Below are 19905 nucleotides of genomic sequence, written 5' to 3' on the forward strand. Positions count from 1 at the left end.
ATGACCATTTCCATGCCTACCATAATAGCCCAAAGCACCTTCCTGGCAATTTTTTTTTCAAAGAAGGAAACTGAGGCCCGAGTGAGAAAATAATTTACTCAAGTTGCTTTCCTTCATTAACAGACATTTCATTTCACTAAAAAGGCACCTTGCAATATGCCATCTTCAGGAAACCTATGTTGTAAAGACTTTTTTTTTTGGTAGCATCATTGAAGAGTGTTACACTACTGTCTCCCTGTGGTATACTAGGCCCTGTACCACACCGTCTCCCTACCTCACAGCACAAGCACTCAGGAGTCAGAACTCACACATGGTACCCACCACATCATTTGGGAGGCTCTGGAGGTCATCAAAAGGCGTTTCCAGGGTGTTGGTGTCCACATTCAAGATCACGACATCATCTAGGGCCATGTTTCTGACCTTCTGCAAGTAAAGAAAATCCAGAGTCACCGGAACTGTCACCAGGACACAGGTTACTTCCCCTCAGCCTTCTTCTACTTCTTTTTGTTTGTTTTTTTGAGACAGGGTTTCCCTCTATAGCTTTGGAGGCTGTCTTGGAACTAGCTCTTGTAGACCAGGCTTGTCCCAAACTCACAGAGATCCGCCTGCCTCTGCCTCTCAAGTGCTGGGATTAAAGGCGTCCGCCACCACTTCCAAGCTCCTCTTGGCCTTCTTTCGGGAAGAAGAAGAGCCATTGGATAAAGGCTTATTCTGCTAGAGCCCCAGAGATACATGGCTCAAATCTGTTTTTCATTTATCTGTCACAAAAATTCTCCAATTTGCATGACAGCCCTCTAAATTTCAAGAGTGAAAGCCATTTCACAAAGGCTAGATAACATGCCCTGGGTCAAACAGTTAGGGAAATGACACTCGGTTGCCATTTTCTTTATCTGTATCTATATATCTACATATTTATGATGTTGAAGACATTATCTGACATTCTGACCCTAGCTTCTAGGGAAGATCATGGTACCTAAATAAACATTTCAAGGTTCTTTCTAGCAGGAGAATGGCCTATGGTGGTCAGAGTCTCTTACAGTTACTAAAAATGTACCAGGAAACAGATTCCTAGAATTTTTCCACATAATGGCCAGAGTCTCTAACTTCTGCTACTGACATTTCCAGGGGCCAAGGGACAGTCCCCACACCTATGGATCATCTTGTAAGCACCTACCAAGTACTTTCCATTGGTGAAGTATCAGAGAGGTCCAACACAACTCTTGACTAATGCATTTCCTTTCTCTTCTGAAACCCACCATTCCATTAACTTCATTGTTATTTGCAGGCTGGGTGCAACTGAGAAGGTATTGGTAATAACACAGCTGCTGAGCATTGTGTAGAACTGTGTCTTAACATGCACATGCCCTTTTTGCTGAGGAGCACAGTGTGGACTTTGGGAATTAGCAGTCTTGCTGCACCCCAGCAGGTTAAATCCTTGGTGTACCACAATGAAGATACATGAAGGTCAACCACAATCATCTCTTCTACTAAGGCCACACACAGGAGCTAGAAGGTGTGATGCTTACCATCCATTTCAGAGACAGGAAATGGAGGGTCTGTGAAGTGATGAAGCTTGCCCTGGTGGCTTCATCTGTGAAATGGAATAGATACACACCTCACTTCCTACCAGTTTCTCTAGTCCAGTGGCTCTCAACCTTCCTAATGCTGTGGCCCTTTAATACAGCTCCTCATGTTGTACTGACCCCAATCATAAAATTATTTTCATTGCTACTTCATAACTGTAAGTTTTTTACTCTTACAAATAAAAATGTAAATATTTTTGGAGATAGAAGTTTGTCAAAGGGGTCATGGCTCACAGGGCTAGGCACTCGGTAGGTCTTAATACATGGTGGCTACTATTATTATTTTTTAAAATTTTTAAGTTTTTTTTTTGAGGCAGGGTTTCTCTGTGTAGTCTTGGCTGTCCTGGAACTCACTCTGTAGACCAGGCTGGCCTCGAGTCATTACTTTTTAATATGTACTGTCAGAAAAGCTGCAGTGGCAATGGCCTCTTGGTGGCAACAGCTTGGCTCTCACTTCAAGGGCTGATGATTGTCATCAGAGGCAAACTTAGAGTGGTGATGAGGGATGCTAGGTACTGAGTGAGGACCACTGCACCCCAGCCTTGCCTCATCTGATCCAATAGCTCTAAACACAAAGGGCAGGAGGCAACAGCCACTGGAGAGCAGTCTTGGGGCAGGAAGGTCCTGTGAGTGGGTGTTGAGTATGAATCAGAATTGGGCCTTGTTTTTGTGTTCCCAGAGCTGCCCCAGCAGCACAGACCAGCCCTTGTGGGCTCTCTGGGACTGGCTGGGACAGGCTTTTGATTTCCTTCCACTCCTGGCTGGAGGACTTGCCTGTTAAGCTGTGTAGAGTGTTTACTTTTTCAACAATGGCAGCAGGCTGAAGAAGATGAAAAACCCTGGCCTCCTTTCCCAACTCAGCAGGCCAGGGTCCCCTTAGTAACCAAATTGTCCCCATCACTGGGCTCCAGGCAGGAGTTGGTTCTGCAGTTTCCTCTCATGGGACAATGCTGCCCTGCCAGTGGTAAGGCCTCTTCTAAAGGGGCTGGCATGGGCTCAAGGGGCTTCCCAAAGCTCAGAGTTCCCAAGGAAAGAATCACAGGCAGCTTGGCTGGAGGGGATGCTCTCCCTAAAGACTTAGGGGTGTGAGGTGGGAGTTCTAGGAGACCTGAGTGCTAGTTCATTTCTCTGTAGCATCATACTGGGGAGAACCCAGCATCTTCAAAGCCAAGTTAGAGGCTCAAAGACTAAGCAAATTTCCCAGTGCAATACAGCTAGGGAGGGCCTGGAGAAGAGTCTGACCCCAACACCTATCTAAAGAGACTTCCAGATGCATGTGCTCAGCATTCACAATGAGCAACCATGCGGGCAGGCAGTTACAGCTGACTCTCCCAGGGCCCACTTTCTCTTGTGCAAGAACACACCTGCCTTTTATAACATAAACATTACATATGCCTACTATGCAGAAACAGAGAGACCCAAAGCTCAAAGAAGCTCTCTGTTAGGGGCCATCATTCTAAATTATTTCCTTTTGCACTCCCTCCTCCTTCCACCACTCTAAATCCTTCACAGTGCTCTTGCCTCCTTTGAATTTTCTCATTGATTACAGCATAAGCAATGCTCCACTTCATTAAAAGCTAAGTGACAGTTACTAATTGTTCCAGACTGTTCCGTTACATGGAGACAAACTCAACCATGGCAAGTTGGCTGAACATTACTTCAAGCATTTAAGACATTAATACATATGACATGGTCATGAAGTCTGAAGTCTGGAAGCTCTGTGCTTCAGGACAGATTCCTAGAAGTGGATTTTAGTTTCTAGTCCTTAAGAAGTGTCCCTGGTGAATTCAACTTGGAGAGATATCTTTTCTTCCAATTATTTTAAAGCCATTTTATCCACAGCTTGTGTTTCCTACTCTAAGTGAAGAAAAATCAGCAAAGACATGAGCAGATGTCAAAATAGTCCTCCAAAAATCCTACCCAATTAGAACACTTACGAGTACCGCAGCACACCGAGACAGCTCTCCGGTAGTTTGTCCCACCAACACATTCCCTCTCTTTTTAGTTACAGCATATGCCAAGGCTCCTGCCAGCTGCAAACCCCTCCCCCACCAGACTCCATAGGCTTTTCCTCAGAACAGGAGGGGGGGGCACAAAACAACACTGACATATACACCAGCTTTCCAAATGGCATTTCTTCTTACACAGAGACACAAAAAAACGGCAGCGCCCCATCAATACTGCCCATGGAAATACTAAAGTGTCTTTTCTGCATGCTTTGTCAGTCTCAGTTTGACCTGCCTTTGGGACAGGAAAGGGACAACTTACAGCACATGAGATGCTCAGAAGCAGCTGAGAGGCCACTACTTTCCTAAGAGTTACCTCTATCTTATCCATACTTAAGTACTGCACTAGACATCACAAATCCTCTGGGTTCCCAGTTGAGAAAAGAGAAGGGGATAATATCAGCCCTATCCTCACTATGCTGGCTAGTTTTATGTCGACCAGACACAGCTAGAGCCCCTGGAGAGGAATGACTTCCAGTTAAGAAGATGCCTCTATGGGCTCGAGCTGCAGGCAGGTCTGTGGGCATTTTCTTATTTAGTGACTGTAGGGGAGGGCTCAGGCCACTGTGAGTGGGACACCCTGAGCAGGTGTCCTAGGTCCTGTAAGAAAGCAGACTGAGCAGGCCAGTAAGCAGCAACCTCTATCAGTTGTTACTTCCAGGTTCCTGCCCAGCTTGAGTTCCTGTCCTAAATTCCTTTGACAGTGAACTGTGATGTGTAAGCATAAGTCAAATAAATCCTGTCCCTCCCCAACTTGCTTTTTGGTCATAGTGTTTGGTTGTAGCAAAAGAAACCCCCGACTAAGACATTCACTCTGGTAATTAGAGATGCTAATGTGTGGTAAAGAGTTTTTACATTATTTCCAGAGCTTGGCTGCTCAGGGCTCAGGCACTCTGAGAGCCTGCTACATAGTGTGGTTTCTAGGACCTGGACTTCCCACAAGCAGAGCAACACACTGATGTAGGTTAGCTATGTAGTACTAACTTACTTACTGATCCTTTGCCCTGTCTCTGGGTTTCCTACTTTAGTTCCTCCCCCAATATTTGGCCCACAGCTGACAATTCAAGTGAATGAAGGTGGGAGATGGGGAGAGAGAATGAACAGAACCCAGAGGTGAGCAGCACAGATTCTACATCTAGTCTGAATTCTACCTAACTACACCAGACATACCAACCTGGGCAAGTCAATCTTCCCATGCCTTTCTCCTTTATTTGGGTTCAGAAAACAGACACTACACTATCAGTTTGCTGAGTATTAAGTGGGCTAACATTTTAAAAGTATTTAAGTAGTGCCTAGCTCACAGGAAGTGCAAGGGAAGTGTTTGTTAAGTAAAAAGTAACTCTCTTTTGGGAGTGATAGGAATGTGCCAAATCATCATGGTAGTGGCTTCAAAACTGTCAGCATTCATTGAACCATACACTTTCAATGGCTGCTTTGTTGTTGGAGTTAATAAGCCCATCAGAAGGATATCTAGAACACAGAATAAACTCACAGTAGACCTGGAAAGTTGGGTGCATGACTGTACAGGAGTATTCAGGATGAGGGGCTCTTCCCAGGGCCACCCTGAAGACCTTCAACTCTGCATGCCCTTCATGTCAACGCCAGACCTTTCAAAAATGTTTGTGTCTTGTGCCCTCTTAGGGCATGCCTAAATACCTAATGCCCTGTCAGGGACTGGGCAGTTATTGAAAAGGCAGGATTCACAGCAAGGCCACACAATGGAGAGGAAATGATGGCTCCACACAGAATGGAGGAATTTAAATGTCAGGAACAAGCAGTCATGGCTAACTGGGAAGTCAACAGACTCCAAGTTGGGGAGCAGGGCCCAGCTCCACTCACCTTCGTCTCCTCTGATAGGCTGTAATGGAAAGCTGTATTCTTCTTTTTTTTTTTTTTTTTTTTTTTGGTTTTATGAGACAGGGTTTCTCTGTATTGTTTTGGAGGCTGTAGGTCCAGCCTGGCCTCGAACTCACAGAGATCTGCCTGCCTCTGCCTCCTGAGTGCTGGGATTAAAGGCGTGTGCCACCACCGCCTGGCGGAAAGCCGTATTCTTACACCAGGTTGGAGGTATTGGGGGTCCTGTTCTGTTATCCTTCTCCCAGGACCACCTCGGGGGCAGGCCATACCTCACTAGTCTGCATATCTGATAAAGAGTCTGACACAGACACATACATATTCCTTAGCTGGGGAAAGAGCAGACCGGCTGCTCCTGGCTTCATTCTACCGGGAGTCCAGCCTTGCAGCAGATGTCAATGCAAACCCACATGGACCATGCAAAGCCACTGTAAGCAAACCGGAGTCTGCTCTAGGAAGTGCAATGGGAATAACAATGATGATGGCTGTGATAACAACCATGTAAAATTACCATGATTAATTAGCACAGGATGAATTCACAGTGGACAGGGACAGCAGACATTAAGTCAGGAAGGAAGGCGGCAGGTCCTAGAGTCAGACCACTTCATTCAAGCCTTGCCTTGGGACTTTGACTTCCAGCAAGTTCTCCTGAGCTGCAGTTTTCTCATCTATAAAGTGGGGATGAAGATGCCTGGCTATGTTGTGTAGCTAGTGCAGCATGTTTGTAAGTGAGTACAGCACAATGTCTGACTAGACTAAGGGCTAGCAATGAGCTACTTTAGAAAGTTTCTCTCTGCATGACTTGATAGGCATGCCAATGAAGGGTAAGAGTTCTGAGAAGACATAGTTAAACTTATTTTATGAGGAAGGGAGAGACTAGTAAGACTCTAGTGTCATGATTTCACGGTATTAAAACTAAGGCTCCCATCAGCTTGTCACTTTCCTGATGCTGGCTCATGATCTGAGGCCACACTGAGTCTGAGTTCCAACTCAGCCTCCATGCTGTGGGCAAGTCATGTAGCTCTGTATCTGTGAAGCTAGTTGCTCAATGACAAAGTGATAACCTCATCCAGGACAGTGGTTACCAGCAGCTTGGGGGAGACTGGGTAGAGCAAGCATAGAAAGGGTTTCTGGGGTTGTAATGCCATTTCTCCATCTGGGTAGTGGGAACACAATATGTCCCCATCTCAAAACTCAGCTCATCATGTACTTAGGACAGGTTACTTTTCCCTTTAAATCTTATATATTAGCAAAAAGTGGTAACATGGTACTACCAGCTTGTTTTGGGAATTAAATGAGTAAATATGTATTAAGATACTTAGGATAGTGCCTGGCATATAATGGGCATTAGGTATTAGATTGTTCTTGCTGTAAAATGAAACAACAATTTTATTAATAAGGATGATTTCATATATTGTACAAATTACCATCAGAAAACATGGAGGCAAAGACAGACACCAATAGGATACAACTGCTTCTTTAGGCTGTCCTGCCTCCCTGTAGAGAGGTATAAAGCAGAAGCTGACTGGGGTCCCACTGAGACACTTTCATGTTCCCAAGATAGCTTGGCATGAAACAGGATGGTGAAGAGCAGCAGGAATAAGAGAGGCTGGTCTGGATCTTAAGGGCCCCAGGACAAGCCTTTTAAACTACTTGAATCCCATATTTTTCATCTAATATAGGTCCATAGCTACATATAACCGTATGAGAATTTTAAAAAAGAACAAACCAATATGTATTTTGTGCCTATGTAGTTAGTTATGAGCAAAAGCCATTTTGCACCATCTACTCTGCTCAGGCCCTCTGTGGTGGTACCAATGAGCCTAACACATATCTTATAACTAGGGCTGTGGGAGGCGTGCAATATCCTTATAATCATGGGCATCATGCTTTGGTTTAAATAAAGCCTAAACTCCCTCAGTTCATCTCTCTCAAGTAAGACTTCTCAACCATAGGCTGCACTTACTTCCTTTGTTTCTTTCTTTCCCTTCCTTCCTTCCTTCCTTCCTTCCTCCCTTCTTTCCTTCCTCTTCTTTTAAATTTTGAAGATAGAGAATATAGTTAAAATTAAACCCAAGTGACATCAATATTTGATAAGCAAACAAAGTTTGTGATCAAAATTCTATACTAAGTAACTACTCCTGGACTTCATGTAGTCACTTCTGTTAACTGTATGCATAGCCCTATGATTGAATCTGCAGGGGCTGCCAAGTGCCAGAAGCTGTTACGCACTCTGCATCACAGCAACGCAATGGCAGCCACTAATTGTGTCTTTGTGTGGCCCAACCATTGTGTATCTCAGTTTAATCTCAGACGTCCCTCATAAGACAAAGATGGACACTGAGAGTCACAGAGTAAAGACACATGGCTGTGAAGCACAATGTCAACTTTGAACACAGTTGAACTGCAATACCCCTGTAATTCCTACTAATCACTTTGACACACTGCTTTTTTCTGGCAAATAAAATAAACCTCAACAGAGTTTTCTCTGGAATATCATACCCATTTGATGGATGAGGAAACCAAGGTTAAAGAGATGAAGTAATGAGCCCATGTTGCTAGAACTGGTGTGTGTCAGAGAAAGAACATGCACGTGGGTTGCAGTGTTCTTTGTACTACCCAGCATATATAAAATGTAGCCAAATGCATGCGCGTACATATGAGCGCATAACAAACAACAGCTTGTAGAGCTGGTGGCCTCCTAAGAGGAAAGCAAAGAAACGAGAGGAGAGAGGCAAGTATGGATGGGAAGAGGAGAGGCAAACAAGACCCTAAACTCTATTCTTCCTCAAGTCTTGGGTACAAACAGATGAAAAGCGACACTTCCCTTCCTCTGCCCCAGAGGTCACCAAACTGCCAAGTAGTTGATGAACGTGGTGGCTTTGCTTTGGAGTCAGGAGTCACTGATGGGCTCCTTCCTGCTCTACAAAATTAAAATCTAAGCTTGCCACTCAGAGAGCCTTAAGAGCCCATTGGAATTTTCCCAGCATGCTCTAAATAGAAACAGAAGCTTGGCAGGGGAAGGAAGTGGGGCAAACACTCCCAGGTCACAAGGTAGTAAGTACTGATGCTCGTTAATATGGCTAGAGATCCTCACGCCAGGACAGTGGAGGGCCTGCTCTCCAGTGGTGCCTCTTCTGAGTGGCCACTCACATTGGTTAGCCATTCAAAGAGCTGTTGGGCTATAAGGACACAAGGACAATTATACCATGATCTCTGAACTCTAGGGTCTGCCAGTTCCTTTGTGATGGGTTCTAGGGAAATCCTGACATGGAAGAGATATTGCCCCAGTGGAGCATCCACATATACCAGTAACCTGTGTGCTTGGGTGGTCAGGTTGGTGTCCTGGCTTTTCACCTGCTAGCTAGGTAGATCTAGGCAAAGCACACAGCACTGGTTCTCCTTTCCGTGGACTGGGAATCATGGTCCTTAACTCTAGGAGTATTGGTAAGAGGTAACACTGGGGGAGTCACTGCCAAGTGCAGGTTCCCTTAGAGTCAGCCAGGAGGCAGAGTCAGCTCAATGTTGGTAAGCCTTCTTCTCTAAGTTTCCATTTCTTCTGAAGCCACAATCTACAAGTCCACCCCAACACAGTTTCTATCCAGCTGGAGTAGAGGTGTGAGCCCTTCACACCTCTGATTTCACCACTGTTGGAGACTTGATGTTTCCATGTGTAAAAGTATCAAGGAATTGACATTCTTTATTCTCATTTCTGTTGCTAGAGTTGGGGAAGAAAGTACTTGGTGACATTCTTTATTCTCATTTCTGTTGCTAGAATTGGGGAAGAGAGTATTTGGTGAGACGGCCTGACTCCTTCTAGCTTCCATACCCCCTGCTTTTCTGGGAATTCTTCCTGACTCCAGCTACCATGTCAAGAACTAGTCCAAATCCAGAGACAAGTACAAGGGACAACAGGCTCAGGGATGCTACTTATGGCTTCATGTGTGTAATTACTAGCCCCTTAAAATTATGGTGTTAGCCTTTTCCATATAGTCCTGTCACCTAGAAAGTGCCTTTGAAGCCGGGTGTTGGTGGCACACACCTTTAATCCCAGCACTCGGGAGGCAAAGGCAGGCGGATCTCCGTGAGTTCGAGGCCAGCCTGGTCTACAGAGCGAGTTCCAGGACAGGCTCCAAAACAATACAGAGAAACCCTGTCTCAAAAAAACCAAAAGTGCCTTTGAGTTTTACAATGGACTCTAATTTAAATTCTCCCAGCATCCTTGTGGAGTAGGCAACTGGGTCTCATTTCTAAAAGAAGAGTGACTGAGCTTGGGACTGTCCCACACAGAGCCTGGGGCTCTTTAATATTAAAGGATACAGCTGGTGCTGAGTGGCTATCACAGAGAGGTTGCTAAATAGTTAACTGGACCTTAAAGTAATACCAGTATAATACCTTTTCTTTTACATGTTAAAACATTTCCTAGTAACTTGGCTCAAATCCTTGTGTTTTACTGTGTAACCTTGTACAAACTACATAACTTCTCTGTGTCTAAACTTGGAAAACAGGGTTATCAATACCAGAACACAAATTTGTTAGCAAAATTAAACAGTGAGTTTGTAATGTATATGCTACTTCAAAACAGTATCCATTCAATTTGAAACAATGAGGTTTGGATTCAGGAGCTTCTCCAGGAGTGTAAGAGGATATGGATTCCCTAATCGAAAGATGGTTTGGGCCTCTCTACCATAAAACAAGACCTCATTCATTCATCACTAAGCACAGAAAACCCTGACACCCATCTCCACCTGCCTTTTATTTGAAATGTCAATTTTTAAAGAGTGGAGAGGTTGGAGACCCGATTTAACAAGCACTGAAACATTGTTTATTGCTTCCATAAACATGGCTTAGTGAGAATTACGGACATAATCAGAGGGAGCTGATCTCCCATGAAAAGGAGCACTTGAGATTTCAGGACCAGTACTTCCATTGTGAAAATCTCTTAACTGTGCAAACGAACTAGCGGTGGCCTTAAATATTCGAGCAGTTACGGGATGGTCAGGGTGGCCACCTGTCCTGTGAGGAGCCTCTGAACCTTACAGGTCCACAGCACTATGAAGATGGAGGAAAAACGCTAGAAATCATGACTCAAAAAAATATAACAAAGCTCTGCTGGGTGGGAGGAAGGAATTTACTAGACATTAAGGGTTACACAGAGAGAATTCAGCACCACGGCAAGACTGCCTACCAAGACGCTTCTCCTCCTGTGTGCTTGAGGAAGCATGCGGCAGGAGAGGTTTGGGGAATCCTCAAGAAATGGAGGAGAGGTACTCTATAAATCCAAAAGGATGCTACAAAGCTTTTGTGTGGATTGTTCTTCCTGTACAACACCATTTCCAAAAGATGAGATTGTGGGAACCCTAACTTGCCAATATGTGGATTCATTAGTGCTGCTCTGATCATTGCAGGGAAGTTTTTCATAAGACATCCACCTTGTACAGGACGTAGCAGCCTGGCTGCCAGAGGCAGGAAAGGCAGCAGATATAAAATTTTATTATTTCAATGCCCCAGTAGCAACCAGGAAGACTTAATGAAATCGCCAAGATTTACAATCTGAAACAGCTATTGCACAGACAGATATGGTTAAGGGAGCCATGCCCTCTGACCTTTCAACCCTTTGATCCTCTCACAGCAGGTGGCCTGAAGCCCCCTCCTGGGCATCTTCCCTCTCTTCCGACACTGTTCACTGTTGATCTTGATGTGCGACCCTGCACAGGTGACTCATGGTGCTGCTAATGGGCTGGAGTCTGGCCCTGAGGTGGGGAAGGAGTGGGTAGGCAGGGTCCAGTTGTCCTGAGATGATGTTCCATAGCCATTGCTCAGCAATGGGTAACGATTGTTATTTCCAGAACCCATCCTCAAAAGTGCAAGTCTGCCCTCCTTCACTTCATATTTTTGAGCTGTGCAGGAGGGGGACAAAAAAACCAAAAAAAAAAAAAAAATCCCACAACAACCCACCTTTTAAAACTCAATTATAAAACCAAAAAAAAAAAAAAAAAAAGCAAAGAAAGAAAGGAAGGAAAAAAAAATCAACCCTTAAGTCCTAAATGTATCTCTTAGAACTTCCCCCAAAACCATGTGCAGCAAATTTATACCAACGAAAATCAAAACAATTTTTGGAAACCTAAAATTGACTGTTTTCAGTTCCATGAGATTTCATTTAAAAAACCCCATATGCCAAAATGTCCAAATTCTCTTATTTTTAAAAAATTGGGATGACTTCCAAAAATCATAGCGTCCCTCCCTCCCTCCCCCTCTCTCCCCTCTTCTAAAGCTAGGGATGGGTAATGCAAATACGTATTTATCAAGCTTCATAATTTACCCCAAATGGTTAGCACACACTGAAGAGGAACCTTCCCAGCACTGGCTGCTAGGCACCCGAGCTTGGTATGGCTGGAGTAGTACCCATGAGCCCCGTCTGAACCTCTTAGTGTCTTTCAGGTACTTGTTTATGGAGTGAAGCATTTTAGCAGGTACACTGTGGGGTGGTGGCTTCCACCAAGACTTAATGGCACCACTGACCACACTTAAGGCCTTAAGCCAATGCTCAGTGTCTACACAAACACAGAATGATGTTCCTAAGCTTTCCCTGCCAAGGCCTGTGGTTAATCACCATATAGCCAAAGGGAGTATCCTTTCATAGCCTAAATCTTTCTTTTCAGCTTTAATCTTGAGCTCAACTGAGACGCAAACAATAGGAGAAAAAGGTTTACTGACTCTACTTTCTTCTTTTCTTTCTCTTTCCTCTTCTTCCTCTTCCTCTTCCTCCTCCTCCCCCCACTTACAGAAAGTGGTGAGCAAGAAGTAGGTGGCTGGGTCACTTTGTACAAACTATTTAATAATAATATTTGCCACTGAATGAGAGCTTGCTCATGTGCATGGCACTTAATGGTCATCCTTGGGATAGGTGCCTGCATTTAACTGATGGGGATCTTAAGGTATACAATGCTACTGCAGTGACTTGCCCCAGTTTTGGAGCTGAGATTCAAATATGGCTAATCTACTGCTCCAAAAGCCACAGTCCATTATATTATTCTCAACAAAAGCAAAACACAAACCAAACAACACACAGTATTTTGTGTAGAAAATGCCAAATTTCAGTTTGCTTACCCATTGCCCTAGCTTATTTAAATGCCTTCTGAATCAATTATTTTAGGTCATTAAGAGGAAGTTTAATTTGGTTGACAAACACCCCTACTGTGGTGACCTCACATATCAACAGTAAATGCCTGATGGTCACAAATTCGTACCATGAGCTGCTGAGCATGGTGTTAAACAGAACCACATGTGCCCAGATCCCAAGTGGATTTGCCTACACCAAGAGAACCTCTCTTCAATCATCACTTCCATAGAAACACTCCCATCAGGCTACACCCCAGTCATTCCCAAGGAGTTCATGAAAAGAAGTCCCCAGGCCCATGGGGCTGACCTCAGTTAAAAGTGACTCTAAGTGAATGAGAATTTAGGAAACTTAATCACTGTTAAACAAAGAGGAAGAAAAAGGGGCCAAAGATTGTCTTGTGTAGACAAGTTCCTTAATTCCTTAAAAATTTTCTATTCCACAGCCATGAAGTAGTGGTAGTTAATTCCATTTGTTTTGTACCTATCATGTCATGGACATGGGGATCAATGTGGGTATGAGTGTACACATTTCTTTGTTTGCTTCTCATTAACAACTTCTGTGAAGTGAGGAACCTACTCATACAAGGTAGCCTTGAAGAGTCACCTTAACACAGCCAGAGGCTCTTCTAAAGTAGTGGTCAGGAGGCTGAAGCATTGCGCATATTAGTAGATCCAAACTTCAACCATCATTTGTTTTTGAGAGGCATCTCCAAGGAGGCCAGGATTAAGAGCATTTTGTACACAGGGGACTGTGAAAAATGACTCTTACCTTTCCCCTATTAATCTGATTTCTATTTTAAACAAGAACCTGGCTAAAAGGAATTCTGTCCTAGGGGAAAAGAAAGTTGTACTCAGGGCCTGCAGGGCTCTTTCCACTCTGTTACAGGGCTCCTGCAGATCACTTCTTATCTTTATCTGATGAGAATTTGGCTCATTTAACCATCTCTTGATACAGGTTTATTAACTCAGAGTTTTCTCTGAAGTCGGTTCTAACATTGTTGAATGGGCCTTAACTATGATGGCAGGCTAAGAGATGAAAAGAAATTGGAAAACAAAAGCATTACCAACAATGCCTCACAATTGCTTAGTTTCTCTAGTTTCTCTGATGCTCAACAACACAACTTAGATGGAGAATGACTGGTTTGCAGGAGACTCTCACCTTTGCCAGAAGTACTTGTTCCTTTGATTACATAAAGTACCACGAGGGCTTTAAGTTGTTTTCTATGAACTGATCTCAACATAGGCTAAGTGGTAATAGTTTAAAGGCAGAATGCCACTGTGAGGAAGAGAGCGCTTCTAGGGGGACTCTGACCCACTGAACCAGACCTCCTTTGAGGCTCTAGGTGAACAAAACCTGCATAACAAGCATCCTTATTCCATGATGTTGCTGATAGCATGTTAAGGAAAGTTGGTCAATGCCAAACCACTGTTTAATTACTTCTTTCTTTACAAAATAAACCAACCTCTAGGATTTCAACCATCTAAGCTTTGCCTCTTACAGTCCAACTATGAACACCTGATCCAATGCTTACAACAAGCTCTCCACATCACAAGTCTTCAAGATGCCATTACATTTCCACAGGAGGGACAAGGAAGTTGGTTCCATCACTCTGGAAATACAGCTAGCCTAAGGAGGCTGCTACACTGTCACAATGAGTCCCATGATTTCCTTTCCCAGGACACTCAGAGTAAAGCACTGAGCTGGAAAAGGTCAGTCTAAGTGTGGGCCAGGGCCCAGAGGAGTAGCTGTGGTGGACAGATGCATTTCTGCAGAGAATCATTTTACGTATAGCCTCAGCTCTTCCATCTGCAAGGTGGCTATTTGTACTCTGCAGAAAGGCTGAGCCATGTGCCCAAGGGAAAGGAGATAAAGCCTTCAAGTGTGTGATAACTCAAGGATTTGCAAAGTTTTAACATCTGCCTCACTCTCTCCCTCTCCTGCTCAAGTTCTCCCTATGAACCTGCATTCACCAAATGAGATTTTTCATGCAAACACTGCTTTCTCATTGTCCCAGCAATCAGCTCTCAGTGGAATTTCTCTATGATTGTGAGGACACAGATGAGCACCATTTATACTTGAACAGGATTATGGCTTGGAGTTATATGAACTATGCTGTGAAACAGCAGAATGCTTCAATGGTTAATAAAAGACACCCAGCTTTACTCGGTACTGAATGGTTTAAAATAAGTAAAAACATACAAACAAACATGAACAAAGGATTAAAGTCTTGCTATCCTGGGAGAAACACGGACAGGAAAAACTAGCTAAGTCAACTTAAATGGCAAACATTCAGACTTTTTGTAATGTGAAATAACCCAAAATGCCTATTATTTCCCCTGTCTATAAGAGAATCTTATTATTTTGTGTCAAAGCCCAAGAGTGAATGAACCAAGACCTTCACTCCCTATTCCAGAGACCAAGACAAGCTCAGAGCTGACAGTTTGATCCTGTCCTCAGAATGTTGTCTTGGTGCATTTGCAGAAAGAACCAGGCTCCTAGGGCCCCATGGCCAAGCCATCCTAGAGAAACACCAACGGAAAGAGAAGATTCCTGGGAGCCTGGCTGTTTGCTCTGAGTGGAACTATCATTGAGGACATCATCTAAATTTATAACTTCAAGTCAAGTGAAGAATCTGGGGCATAAAAGCACTTGAAGACAGAGGGGAACTGAGGCATGGTGGGTCATGTCTATGATTCCAGCAGTTGAGAGGCTGAGGCAGGAGGACTGCTTCAAAAATAGAAAAGTAAAATCAAAAGCAAAACAACAACTACAACAGCCAGAGAGGAGAGGACAACATTGAGTAACAGTGGTGTCCAAATCTTCCAAGCAAGGCATCACTGCAAAAGCCTCCGCTGTGGCCTACTAGCAAAGGAAACCATTCAGAAGCATGGATTGGGGGCGCTAACACATCTGAATTTTATATACAGGGTTTTGGTGTGCAATTTCCTTAAGAATTACCTTGATCTTTACAAATATCAATTTACTTTATTAACAGTGTGAAGCAGTTTCCAAGCGTTTTATATGGAAGGACTGTTTCTAATGGCCTACAAGAAGGCCTGACCATGTCCCTTTCCTATTTACACTCTTCAATGGCTCTCTGTTGCCCTATAAAGTTCAGACTTTTTAATGCAGCTTACAAGGCCCTTGATGGCTGGCCTCCCTCTTCAGGCTCCTGGCCGACATGAAACTCCTCATGGTGCCTGGGAAGTCCTGTTCTCCCTTTCTAGGCTCTGTAGATGGTGTTCCCTGTGTCCTGGCTTTCCTAGTCCGAATCTACTGGTTGGGCTTCAGTTTATGCATCTCTTTATCTGAGAAGTGTGGCCTTTAGCCCTCCAGGCCAGGGTCTGGAGGCTGGTGCCTCCTACCAGCAGCTGATGTCAACCCAAATTCACCTATTAATTTCTACCTGTTTACATCTCCTCCAGGAAAATCTCCAAGAAGGTAGAGACTAGGCATGGCCACTATGAGATACAGAACATAGAACATGAAAGCCTCTCAACACCTTACTGTGAAAAGGGCCGTCTGTGTACTGTGTCCCTGCCACAGGCCAGACAACAGGACTCATCGCTGTCTCTTACATGAAGAAAGTAAGATCCAGAGAAATGAAGTATCACAATTGGCACTTTCACTGGGAGTTCAAGGAATCCAGCACTTACACGGAGCCATGATGTAGCCAGAGCTTTTCTGGGGGTGAGGGTAGGGGTGGGAACATGAAAACCAAATGCAAGGATGTGGTCAGGCAGGGGTCTGGAAGGACACTGAATAAATCATATGAATTCTCAACCCCGGGAGAATACAAACCAAGGGACAACAGGCAGGTGTAAGCCAATTTTTCTAAGACTTCTCTGGGGAACCTGAGTTCCCGTATCATTATTTCAAAGCTACCAATTTAGCAGTATAAATGACTTTAAGGGCACTGAACAAAGAGAAGCAGCCACAGCTACTGATTCTGTGGAGTGCTTTATGTGCTGGGCACTATGCTATCTCACCAGATCTTTGCAATGATTCCATACAGGGACTTAGCACTTACACTCAGTTTGCAGGTAAGAAACCAAAAGGCTCATCAGTTAAGATTCTCTTCTAAGATCATCTGAGCAGGAAGTAGGAAAGCTAGACTCCACACTGCAAACATCCCACCTCTGCATACATGCAGCAGGGTCTCAATTACAGGGTAGTCCGAGTCTCTCCTCAGAAACATGTGATTGTCATCTCCTTTCCCTCCATTTTCCTGAGCATTCTACCAAGAAGAGTGACATAAAACACCTTCTAGACGTACCTCTGCCCCAGTACACAGAGCACTGTTTTGAAGCATGTGAGGAAACTCTTCATTTACAAATAGGAGAAGTGTCATCTACGAGACCTGACCTGGCACCTGCTATCTGATGGCACAGAAGGGGGACTGAATTAATGTGTCTTAAACTAAATTGAGATCAGTTGAATGAAAGGAAATAGCGTGTAATCTGGCCATGTTTTGGGATTTCCTGGCTGCCAACTAACATGATCATTCTCTCCAAGAAGCAGTTAGGCCTATGCCAATACCCTCGGCTATTCTGCTCATTTGCCACTAGCCTCCACTTGCTTAACTGAGAGAAAGAGTATCAGGAGCAGAAGGAAGAGAGGAAAGAAGAACAGCCACAAACTTGTCACTTTGGAAGAAAAGTGGACTCTTTATAGTGACAAGGTTACCATTTAGCAAACAGCAATAGCATCTTGCTCGAACTTGAAGACTAGAAGTAGGTCTTTCCTCAAAATAACCTTCCTTCTAAAGAGAATACTAGGTTATAATTTATGTTTCTTTTTGTGCACAAATTTGAGTGTCATAAAAATGGTTAAAAAGTCTTCCTATGGTAGCTTTTTCTAAACTTTTATGAACATCTGCCACATTCATTTGAAGTTTAAAAAATCCTGGCACATATGCAAAGGCATAATAAGGTGCCTATAGCTTTCAAGAAAAAAATAACAAGCCAGTCAAAAATAAGCCTTTTGCTGAATTGCCAGTAAGAAAACTAGTGTAGAGAGCCTCCCCAGCCCCTTCCTTCCAGAGCTTCTCGGCTGTGGGTCCACACTCCTCACTAGGCATTGGATACCTATAGGAAAATCTCAGGACACGGGCTGCAGCACTGAAGGTCATATCAGAGCTACAGGAGCCCAGCAAGCAAGCATAAGGCGGTCCTGAGGCTGACCTGAGGTTCAGGAGACCCAGAGAAAGAATTTCAACTTTTGGTGGTGGGGTAGGGGCAACACCCGTGCCCACAGGAAACGTTTTTGTTATTGTTGTTAAGAAAACTACCCTGAGGTGGGAACAACTTCCATGTTTTTCCCCCTTTTCGTACTGACCACACCAAGAGTTCAGCACAGCAGGGGCGCTGCTTCTGAACCTTCTCACCCAAACCCTCGACAGGCTGGGCAGACAGTCTCCCCCACCTGTTCACCCATACTGCACTGCCTGCTGTACTACAGAAAAAGGCTTGTTCTGTATGACTTAAAGTCAAATAAGGTGAAAAAGATGCTTTTCAAGCCTCTCTTTTGAGTGTATGCATGGATGTGCTCAATCATTTTCCACCTTATTCCTCTGAGATAAGGTCTCTCACTGAGCCCAATAGTGCTAGGGTTATAGGTGCCAATGGCCTGGCTGTTTATGAGTGATGATGACACTGACTGACTTGAAACAGTGATACTGGTGGAGAGCTTTAAAATGTGCTCAGTTAGGGCTCCTCAAGCACTAACTTCACCCTTTTCCAAAAGCTGTGGCTAAGACAACATCATCCGCATGGCACCCTACTAAAGAAGTGATGGACACCAAAGATGATTGTGTTGACTTTGCTCCCATGGGATTCATGCTCCAGAGGACACACTGTGGGGCATGCAAACAAACAGCTACTGTTCAGAGTAAGAGATTCCACCAATGAAAAACGAGATACAGCACTTCCTGGAAGAGGCAGAGAAGGGCAGGACTATAGGGAAGTATAAGATCTATTTAGTCCAAGCACTGGCTCACATGAGTTCTCAGTGATGGGGCAGAAGGCTTGACAGCAGTGGAGAAGCCATGGGGAGCTTGGGGACAATGCAGAGTGAGAATGGAAGGTGTCTGTGGTGGCCACACCTGGCAACCCACTGACCGAACCCTATTCTCATTTCTGTACCTCCAAGACTGAGCACAATGTTTGGAACATACAAGGCCCATATTTTGCTATCAAGTCAGTGAATTGGGCTTTTTAAGAATCCAAGAAAGCTAAGGAAAAAAGCCAAGGAAGGCAGTGAGAGGGAATGAGATTAGAGATGCTTTATATAGAGACTTGAGAGTATTTACTGAGAATGCTTGGTGTGCCCCACGTTTGGGATATCTCCAGGCAGTACCTTTCAAGGGACCAGGAACATCAGAAAGAAACTGGGTGCTCAGAATGTGCATCTGCATGTGCATACCCAAATGGGTATACAAATGGTTAAGGAAAGCACGTCTAGTGGGTACTTGAATTTGGACATGAAATCCAGAGAGGCAAAGCAGAGCAGTGTGAAAACCAGAGGAGCATCACTGACTTTGACTCAGTGCTGCAGGAAGGGCTGGAGGGCATGTGGAGAAGGAAAGGAAGCCAAGACTTTGGAGACTGCTGAAGGTACTGGGACACATGAAGGGTCTGGAAAAGCCTGGGATGGAGCAGACTGGAAGGCAGGAGGGACTGAGGACACTGATAGACCCAATAGTCTTTAGTGCTTTAAACTCTAAAGCAGTTGGCATGCAAGGTCCATTAGAAAGGATTTACTTTTAATTTTTTGTGTGGGAGCTTTGAATAGATTCCCACACTTAACAAAGGTAAAACACACAAGCAATTTCTTCAGTCTGATCTAAATACATCATCCAAGATAGCCCATAAACTGTGTACTGTATGTGCTTAGGGCTGGGTGATGACAGGGAGGGACTGTTAACAGAATGTAGGAGCCACATGGCCGTCCTGTCAAATTAGAAATTTGAGCAGATTTCTGTGGTCTATTTTGATCAAGATTCTCAATGTCAAACAAACAGGTTTTTCGATAACCAACTCATTTCATTTTTGTAAGCACAATAGCAGAGCGTGCAACAGTTAGTGGCGAAGCAGGTGGTCCTAGTCGACGAGAACTGAAAGGAGCAGAAGAGAGTCGCACTTCCTTTAAGACACACTAAGCACATGGCAGGCGTGGCTGGAGACTTCCTCTCAGAGCCCACAGCATGCCACACGGACAAGCTGAGCAGGCCCATCCTGCTCTGGGCAGTGCAAATGTCTGTCCTTTCCCAAGGAATAAAAGCCTGGAGGTCAAGGCTATAAGCCTAGGGTACAAACAAAAGCCCAGAAAGCCCATTGGA

The 19905-nt window shown here is 44.3% G+C and overlaps 1 protein-coding gene across 1 annotated transcript in view; it reads right to left on the minus strand.

Annotated features, from left to right (window-relative positions):
• Window positions 1-19905, minus strand: part of Dennd1a (DENN domain containing 1A) — a 490889-nt gene that overhangs the window by 165681 nt on the left and 305303 nt on the right. Inside the window, 1 exon segment of the mRNA XM_021234065.2 lies at window positions 322-423. Coding sequence (XP_021089724.1) covers window positions 322-423 — 102 coding nt within the window.

Source organism: Mesocricetus auratus, unplaced genomic scaffold (assembly GCF_017639785.1).
Source record: "Mesocricetus auratus isolate SY011 unplaced genomic scaffold, BCM_Maur_2.0 Super-Scaffold_100047, whole genome shotgun sequence".
NCBI classification, from domain to species: domain Eukaryota; kingdom Metazoa; phylum Chordata; class Mammalia; order Rodentia; family Cricetidae; genus Mesocricetus; species Mesocricetus auratus.